At 30.9% G+C, this 10,639-nt stretch overlaps 1 protein-coding gene across 1 annotated transcript; it reads left to right on the top strand.

Moving 5' to 3' along the window:
- Positions 1–2,961: 2,961 nt before the first annotated feature.
- On the top strand, positions 2,962–6,384 carry LOTGIDRAFT_154775 (hypothetical protein; the record flags this gene model as incomplete). The annotated part of the gene is made up of 4 exons (XM_009063974.1): positions 2,962–2,977; positions 3,138–3,247; positions 3,525–3,588; positions 6,152–6,384. 4 exons carry the CDS (start codon positions 2,962–2,964, stop codon positions 6,382–6,384), a joined length of 423 nt encoding a protein of 140 aa, XP_009062222.1.
- Between the last annotated feature and the right edge of the window lie 4,255 nt (positions 6,385–10,639).

Here is a 10,639-nt window from a genome sequence, read left to right as displayed (position 1 = left end):
AAACTGTAGTTTCAGATGCCTTTTGTCCACATCATTTTTAGAGTTTTAGAGAGTTCTCATATCTAACAACGGTATAGTATTCAGTATCAGCTAAAATCATTACAGATGTAGATGCCACTCTCCAACTGCCTTTTCTAAACTCTTGTTTTAGAGAGTCTTCATACTTTCTAATGCTGTAATTTGTTAATTTTGTCTACCCAATATGGAACAGCAATGGTAATCAGATGCCACTCTATGATTGCCTTTCAGAGAGTTCACATATAATAATTCTACTTTGTTAAGTTAAGCATTAATCTAGTCATCCAAAAGGAGCAGTCAATTCTCTAGCAACTATACAGTTTCAGACATTAACGACCCAATTCAACCAAACTTCCTAAATTATTCTCCTACTTTCTACTTGACTACTTTGAACATTAAAATATTGACAGCTTTGCACTGCCGATATAAATTTGATCAGAAGATTAGCGAACTGACATGTTCTAAGAAGAAAAGAATCTTTAGATCCACGCTGGAACCAGACTGGCTTGTGATGTAAGAAAAGAAAGTTTCAGTCTACTAGAAAATCTTTCAGAGATTACAGTGATAAATCACAAACTCTCTCAGAATATAGCCTCATATTTCAACAAAGTTATTGAACTTTTAAATGGAGGTTTACACTTAATGGTTACAATGACTTTAAAATAAGTTTTACCGTTGTAATGAAGTTAAATGGATTTTGAGGATGGGAGGGTGTGATTCTCTTGAAACTAACAGCTTAAATTTTAAAATTTAGACTTACTGGATATACCTCTGTTCATTCTGATGTTCATCCTTTTTAAGTGAAAATAGTGCTTCAAACCACAAGATAAAGTGAATTAATGTACTTATCATCCCAAATATAAAAAAAACTACTTTGTATCTTTCTGATCCCTAAAGACATTTTTAAAAACTATCTCAATCAAAGTTTTTCTGATGAATGGTTTATTTTGACAAGTAACACGAAAATACTATTTTCATCAATCTGACAGATTTTCAAAGAGAGTTACCAAATCACCAGAGATATGAGCAATATTATCTTTACTGCTATATGTTTCTTGTCATGTAACTTTTCCCTTGATGAAAATTTTGGCATCATTTTAATTTCCATTTTGCAGATTGGCCTACAACTAAGTGAAATATCATTTGTTTTTGCTGGCATACTTTCAACTTGAATTAGCATTTTTTTTTTTTGCACATAAAATTTAATTTGAACATGGCATCTAATATACCAGCTGATAGAGCATCATTTTAAATTCAAGTTTCATTACCAGACTTCCTTATACACTTCAATTAAATTAATAACAGCTCAAAAATGTGTTTTCATTATTAATAATCTGTCTAGAACTTGCTTCTCAGTGATCTAATGTCTGAATTTTCATATACCGGTCTACCAAAAATCTTATACAATAAAAATTCATACAAGCAAACCAATTCTGTTAGCCAAAAATCCTGACAAAATCAGGAGTGATAATTGTATAGTACAGGATTCCTTAAACTAGAGGTACCATCAGGTGTTTTTAAGAGAATAAGCATGGTCTGCTTTGCAAACAACATCCACCACTACTTTTTAGGCAAAAGATATATTATGAGATACAACCAGATCAATTCACTTTTGGTTAAAAAAAAGAACCACAATGCTCAGCAATAAAATTCAGTCCATGAAAAACAAACATTTCTGAAACCCAATAAGGATTGTCGATACAGGGATTTTTATTGTATAAGATTTTTGGTATATATGAAAACCTAGCATTTGTCCTTTACAATATACATTCTGGAAATACCAAGAAATGGCTAGAACTATACAGATTTGTTTGGCCATTTGTCACACAGAATCAATAAAGGAAATGTTTTGTTATTAAGAAATCTATTAAACTACCATTATCTAGGTCCACTATTCATACCAAGTTTTTTATATGAGATTAAACACTGGTCTTTATTGATCACAGTAATTACATACTAGGATTGTTAATTTATGGCATTCCATAGCCATTTCTTGATCAGATTTCAAGCTAAAGAAATATAGTTTATCAAATTCTTGAAAAATCTAAAGGTCTAATTTTTATTTAATTTTTTTTTTAACACCAATCACAATTCGACCGAGTTCTACAATTTATGACCTCTAGCCGTACTAGACCTTGTAGAGTTCATGCAACTGGAAAATATAGCTAAATCCATAAATCCAAAACTCATCCCAGAAGACATGGGGATTGTTACATTTCTTACCAAGGAAGAATTGAGGAGTTTGCTGAATAATCTAAATCCACAAAGAATATTATCTTTCAGTGGATCAAACTAGTTGAAAACAAAACCCTTGACCTATCATAATCAAAGACATAAACTGTAGCCTTTTATTGAATACGGTCAACCTGAAGAACAGTTAAATTGACTTATCTAATTTCTAACACAATGTAAACAGTACAAATAGAAGTATGAATACATGTTGAATAATACTGATCACTGGACCTAGACTTGTAGTCTTGTTTAAATGTTTCCATCCATTAGTCCCAGACAACCAGACACTCATCTATTCAATAACTCTTGTCTACTAATAGTCTCAGACGACCAGATGATTTCATCTGATTATTCAGTGATAACAGTTAGCCTAAGTAACTTTCAGACCAATTTCACACTCTGTCCAATATTTTGGTTTATTACTAAGACCAACAGGCGTAAAATGTTTTAATGTTCTGAATGCCTGAAGTGTTATATCTAATAATTTAGTGACAAAAATCTCATACCAAGACCACTAGTGTGCCCACACCTTTACAAATGGTTTCAATGCAGATTAAGTGAAAGAACAACTCTTGTAAAATTACTTTAAATGGTTAGGATTTGCTGGTCTAGTAACTTCTATGAGTTTCTCAAACAAAAAGTGTCAACCATTTAAGCAGAGACATAAAATCGCATGTGTTCTAAAACTAGTCACTGAAGCACATCTGCGGAATGGGGAGAGTATACTGTAAGTTCCTAGGTCCTTACAACTCAACAAATCTAATATTTTGGATATAATAAATTTCATACCCTCAAAAATAGCTAGCCAAACTGAGTTGCCCAATACAGAAAGTGATCTACATAAGTTCACAAGTGTTATATTTATGGTCTGTCATTTTGTATTGCAGACTATATTACAGTAGCTGAATGTTGGGGAAGGTGTCAAGATCAAGACAAACCTACTGCAACATTTTCTGGCAAGCTTTTTAAAAACTTGGAGGTTGTGACAGATCAGAAGGTAAGTGGACAATGACAGGTGTCCAGTAGTAAGAATAGTAATTTGTTACAAGTAGACATGCTCTATCCTTTACCTTCCCTACAAGATAGATTGATCAAGTCATAATGATTGCTCGTTTGACTTCTATCAATGACCAGCGAGGTGAAAATCACCTTGTACACATACAATTGATAGTGACAATACAAGAAAAGTTTGCATATTCATGACTTATTCGACTGAATCTGACATTAATGTATTGAATTCTTGACCAGTCAAATTTAATGGTTCTTATTTACAGCAGGTCTCACGGAAGAAAGCAAGGGTGATCAATCAGAGTTCACTTGGAGAGCTCATGATGGAAAGTAAGGGGTGTTTATTTTAAAGACCATGCTCATCAGTAACCATAGAAATTAAATAATATAATTACCAGGCGAGTTTTACCTACTTTTTTTCACCTGATTAAGTGAATCAGGATAGGCAAAAGCATACCCTGATAAATAAGGAAACTCTTTTCGCTTTTAAACTTTTGATGGATCAACAGATTTTAATGGGGATAATCTGGATGGCTGTTCAAAAAAGAGAATATTGCCGTATTTGTGTCAGAAATTACATGAATATTTGACAACCATGTCCTTCTGTGGTTCAAATCATTATTGACTTTGACTGGAAACATAAAGTTCATTCAGTACTAATAAGCTGTTGTCTCAAATATCACAGAATAGCTAGTACAATGAACAATTTCATAATCATATTTAATCAATAATTTCCAGTCCTGTAACTATCTTTAAAAAATGTAAAAAGGATACCAAACCTTTTTTGAATTTTTGTTCTAAATAAGTCATTGCACTTAAATCTTTCAATAAAAATTTATGATATAAGCTTAAATATCATGAACATAGCATTAGATTCAATTACTTGAAAATTATACTTAAAAATTTATAATCATATTTGATGAATGATTTTCCAACCATCTTCTTCAAACAATATGAAAACCTCTTGGTAAGAACACATTAAATCAGTGGACTATTGAACCATTATCTATTTCTATCATAGCCCTAGGTAATATCCAACTCCATTAGTCTTTCCCATTGAAATCTTCTGGTATATTTAGAACAAATATGGAAGGAAACAAAAAGTAAACTATTACAAGTACAAGGATAAATGGGTGATCAAGGGCATAGGAAATATATTTTTAATGTGGTACAGGTACTCTGATACACTAGATCAAAACCTTATTATGAAATATGAAAAATTGTTTCAACTGAGCTCTCTTACCTTAATTTATTGATAAAAGAAAATCTGTCAAAATCTAGGGAAACAGATATTAAGATCAAATATTAAACAAAACTTTAACATTAACACCACTATACATTCATTAACTATCTGAACATTTCTCCAGCTATTAGTTTCAAATTGTATTTCAGTAAACACAATTTTTGAAATGTTCCAGTTTTGATGGGAATAAACAGACATTCAATGGTTTTATTGCAGCTTAACTGACAACATGCTATTTGAAATCAAATGAATACAGTTCATGAATTGTCCCTGTTCTATGATTGCTCAATAAGGGATGAGCATTTCTCAAACCCTTTAACTGGTAAGATTGAGTGATATTATGAACCATAATGTATTGTCCAATTAGTATTGAACTATTGTTTTATCATCACAAGACTCATTGAAATTCAGTGAACACAATCTCACTTTACATTACGGGTTGGCCATTTCTCAACCTTTTATTTGTTGGAAGGAGTACTATTTTCTTTTGTGAATACATATCCTAAATCTAACTTGAAATTCTCTACAATCTGAACAGAGCTCACTTCCAACATGGAATGTTCTTCACTACAGCTCTAAGATTTGACATAGATTCAAATAGTTTGAATTTTCAACACCTGAGCTCTATTCCTTTATTCTTCATGTTATCATAAAAATAACTTATCTGGTTTCACTTAGTTTAAAAATGCCTTGGTTTACTGTTTATATGCAACTTTGACTTCCATTATTGTTTAACTTTGTTGATTAAGTCAGGATGGTAAAACAGAAGTTTTCTAAACAGGTAAGGATTTATTTATTTTTAAAAAATACATCTAATACTCTCAAAATTCATCCATAAAGTTTCAGTGGAATTGCAGGAACCACAGTCGTCTGAATGAAAATTAGAATGGTGAAAATTGATGCAATCAGTGTCCCCTATACACATAAATATCTCTACAATCCCTTTAAGCCATTTTCCCGATCGAAAAACGAAGAGAAAATATCTTTTTAAACCAATCAGATATTGCCATTATAACCTCTAATGTTGTCATCAAACTATCAACCAAAAAGACAAGATAATAGAGTCTAACAGACTTTGACGACCAGTAAATCCCCTAAAGCCATTTTAAGAGTAGTCGAGACTAGACTAATGACATAAGAGTAAGATTATCCAGACATGAATAGGTTGTTTCTACAACCCTAGAGTCTCGTAGCGTTCAAAAAGTTACAGACACATTTTCCATTTATTTATAAACAAATTATACAGTTCAGTTTGAAATGGAATTAGATTTAAAGCTTTCGTGATTTTTGTTCTCATAGTTCTTATATGAATATTATGAGACCAAAATTCCCTAAAGTTTCAAATCAAATTTCAAATCAAATATCTATATGGAAGGAAGTAATTAGGCTGAAATTGAATATATGTTATATATATATATACAAATTCTAATACCAAAGTCTCAATTATTGTAACATTTGTATTAGATATTCAGTAGAATTTCACATTTTGAATATTCAAAACTTTCAGACCCAAATCTCCAAATTTTCTCATGTCCACATTCTCTCATCTCAATAATAAAATATTTGGAGGCTGTTGGCCAAATTCCCCAAACTTTCTTTTCTGATGTCTCGTGTGCTAATAATATATGTTTAATGTATTTTATATACCAGATCAACTACAACACATTACAACACAACAAAAAAAAACAGAACAAGATAAATTGAATAGACAATATATACTGGGTAGTGTACAACACAACAAGACACAACATCCTATGACTGGACAAATTGAAATTGAAGAAAAATATTTTCAATCGTTTGATTACGTATGGTCCACTTCTGATGTGAAGCTACTGAAGCAATATTTTATTGTTGTGCTGTTTCAGTCATCTGGTGTGTTATGACATTGTGTACTATAAAGGCTGAAACTTTCTGTTCCATGTCAGCTGTCCTCATGAGAGTTTTATAATTTTTAAATGATTCACGTACTTAGTGAACCTTCTGTACCAATCTATTTAAATTGCCATTAACATCTTTAATACTGGCAACAGATTGTTTTCAACTTACATAATTTCTATAGCTATACAGAATAATTAACAAAAAGCTTCAATGATAAACTTTTATTAAAAAATGTCTAGACTGTAATTAAATACTTGAACATATGATATGAGAGTTAAATTTGTTAAACAAATATTGATTTTTTGAACAATGACAAAAATAATGTGCAAGTTGATAATCAACCTAAAATTAAAAATTTGAAAGTACTTCCTCTCCCTAACAATACACAATATCTACACATCAGTCAAGAGATGTTTGTATTGACTGAAAAAAACTGACTGTATTTTTTCAATATTTTGACAGTAATATATGGTGTATTTTATCAATAAATATTACAGGTTGTAGCACTTCAGCTGTAAAATCTCATAAAGAATTTTTGACTGAACGTTTACTGAGAGTGTAGATTTGGATAAATGAAATAGATCTACATTTCAGACATTGAACATTTATTTATCAAAATATTAATTAAGTTTTTTGAAGACAAGACATATAAATACAAGACATAATAGACATATAAATACAAGCTATATAAATACATCTCTATCTCTTCTCAATAGATTTTTAGACCACGGAGAAAGAAAAATGTTACAGGATTTCTGTATTTATACATTGTGCAAACAACATGTTTAATTACTTTATATTTGAAAGTAGTAGACTGAAATACAATGAAAGGAGATATGAAAATATGTGCAGCAAAGACAGTATTTTCAGGGAAGTGCCATATGCAATTTATATTTTGATCTCCAACCACCAAAGGATCTTTAATATGCACAAGTCACAGTATAAATTTTATTCGAGGAATGGACACTTGTCATGGCAGGTCCTTCAACATCACTGGTACTGGTTTAAAAATAGAATGGTACTATCTTGACTCATCCTGTGTTGAACCACCTACATAGCTGCACCTAGGACCCAAGTATATCACCAATGTGTCAGTGTGGTTCTTAGTTAATTACAGAGAGAAATACTTAATGAACTGATTAATTTTTATATGTAAAGCTAAATATAGAGATGTAGATGCACACCATTGCACAAGTCAGATAATTAAATACATTACACTAATTACATATCAAGATAATTAATAATATAATAAAAATAAGAAATACAGACAAGTTTTAATGAAAGCTAGATATTAACTGATTTACCAACTATAAACTAACTGGGTGCATTTCATGATTAATAGACAAACTGGAGCCATGTGAAGAAAACTTTTATTGAGACATTTTATTTGCAAACACTATTAAGTGTTACATTTCTGTAAAATCTTCAGGTGCATAATTGTGTCCATTAGGGCATAGTGTGCTAAGTAATGGTTAAATCCTATTCAATGAAGCAAAGCAACCGAGCCCACTTCTGAAACATTAAAATTGTACTTAATATGATCTAACTTACTTAAAACCTAACACTAGCTGTCAGTCAAAATGTCACATGATTATGAAATTCTTAACCATTAAGAACCATCCACTTAATAGAAAATTTAGCCAATGCTGATTAAATGAAAAAGGTGGGTTAGGTTCTAAATACTTGAAGCACATAAGAAGTGTTAGCACCAAAAACATTTATTCTAAAAATAATCAAGTAGAGCATTGTGATCACTGAAAAATGACATTGTACCAAGAGCAGTTCTTTGTTAATGAGCATCCATGTTGGGTATAATAAATTTATTCAGTTCTATATAAGAAACAAGAGCAGAGATGTAATGCATTGTACCAAGAACAGTAGTCATATGCATGTGATGATGACCTATGATGCCCCTCAGAAAGTCTACAAGTCTTAGAGTTAGAAGTTTTTTCTGAAATGTAACCTAAATGTCGCTTAAGTATAATCATTAATGACATTCCTTTGGAGTTTTAATCCTGAAAGTCTATGACAAGTATCTTTCCACTCCAAACACCATTTATCAAATTATTATTCATTTTCATGTTGAAAAGTAAGATTTAAGAGAGTTACAGCTTACTGATGGTTTTTAAATTAGACAGTCTAGACGAGAATTACTAAAATATAAATCACTAAAGATAAGAACAGTTCAATAAATATCCTTTTAACATATGGGCATATGTAATATATTACCAAGGTTATATACAATATGTATATTATGAATATTAGAGTGAAAATTGATGAGAGAACATCATAGGTTGTCAACACATATTCAACTTAAAGGCCATAATGGTGTTGAATTTTCAATTAATATACAAAAGATTTATTAATTTAAGGATGGGAATAAACACAGATTTAGTTGGTATAATTCAAACAAAATGGTTTGTTTAAAGACATACAATTAAAAAAGACTGGAGTTTGCAATTTAGACTCAACAACTGATCAAGTTGTGAAAACAAGGAAACAAATTAGAAGTTCAGTCTTATGAACAGGGTCAAGTCAAACTGGCTAAGCAAGGGAGGATACTCTGGATGACATGATATTATCTGTATCAAAGACAACTGTTTAAGTTTGAACCAGAACCTGCCATAAAACTTTGGTGATTAGAGGCAAACTATAGATAGCTCATGAAAGGACCTTCTATAATACCATGACTTGTTTACAATTAAAAGAACACATTGAAACCAGTACTGTAGTTGTTGATTTTTTTTATTATTGCCTTGGCGCTAAAAAATTGCTCAAGTAAAATATGCTGGTGGTAGGTAAAAAATATTTCTACCTACACCAGGACCTAGTCACAATTCCAGATTTCATGAAGCTTGCACACACCCTCTTCAAAATTATAGAGGGAGATGAATTCACTGGAAATTAAATTGCAATTCTTGATCAGTTAAGCTTAAGGTTTCAAATCACCAATCGCGATTCTCATTATTTAAAAGATTTAAGTTTTCTAGAAATGTGGCTCCAGTATTCATTACAAAATAGCTTCAACAACAATAAGTGAAAATAACAAAGTTTTAAAAAATTAAAAAACTCATTTTCTTGAGCGTGTCTCAATATATATTAAAATATTATTTGTAAAAGTATTGATCTCACGGCGCCATCTGGTAGAATGATTGATTACTCCCATCATATCAATATACAAGATTTATACCCCAACTTCCTTTGATGTTATTTTATCCCATTTTACATATTTATTCCATTTTAATAACACAAGTTCAAAGTGAACAATTTTTCAATTCAAAAAAGTGATGAATACATTTTAAAGAAACTTCTAGTCAAAAAAAGGATAGCTTCAGTTCTTGGAAATAACGTACAAGGTGGGCCAATGATCTTTCTGTGATTTTCATTGACAGCTTTGATAACTGTAAAGAAAGTGGATTTATTCAAACAGGGGTAACAAAAGAACTGTTTTTCCTCAATTATAGATTGTGTAATACAATATCTAATACGATTGGCCACACAAATTAAAATGATGTAAGTTCATGGAGAATCACATTGATTCAACTACAATGTCAATTTCGACTTGTAAATTTGGACTGTCTTGTTTCTTGCATAATCTTTATGTCCATATTGGAAGGGAACCACTGTAACAGATGTTTGGCCTAGTTTTATCAATGTTTAGAATCAATACAGTCAGGATTTATTCAGATAGAAGATTTGTTTGTGTCTGGTGATGAGATAGTCAACTGTTTGATTAATATTTTGATATTGAAACAAGAGTCTTCGTTCTGATAATTATACAAATATTGCCGAGCTTTGACCATTATATCTGGAAGTATTATTGCTGAATTCTTAATTTTTTTAGTTGAAGACATTTAGAGTTGTAGTCTGGCTCTACTTTAAAGGGATATAGCTGCCTAAATATATTCTGAAAGTTTGACTTGTTAAATACATACCACAAAATGAGAATGCCGAAATCATTCTTAAAATATCAAAATCTTAAGAACCTTGCTGCTATTTAAGAAAATATATTATGTTTGCTTCAAAAATCAACAATGCCTTCTTTTAACAAAATGGCACGTGCATATCGTTAAGAAACAACATGATCTATTTAAACCTGGACATGTTGATAAATTGAGTTCATAAAGTAAGATGAAAGGACAGCTTGTAGTATATTTAAAATTTCCAGTTACTTATTTCAAAATTCTCCACAGCTGATTAGTAAGGCACAATAGAGTCAGTCTCAAGGTGGGTTTGTACCAAAGCTAATTTGTAACCATT

The sequence above is a fragment of the Lottia gigantea genome (genome assembly GCF_000327385.1).
Source record: "Lottia gigantea unplaced genomic scaffold LOTGIsca_6, whole genome shotgun sequence".
Classification (NCBI taxonomy): Eukaryota; Metazoa; Mollusca; class Gastropoda; family Lottiidae; genus Lottia; species Lottia gigantea.
This window is presented reverse-complemented; position numbering and strand designations above follow the sequence as displayed.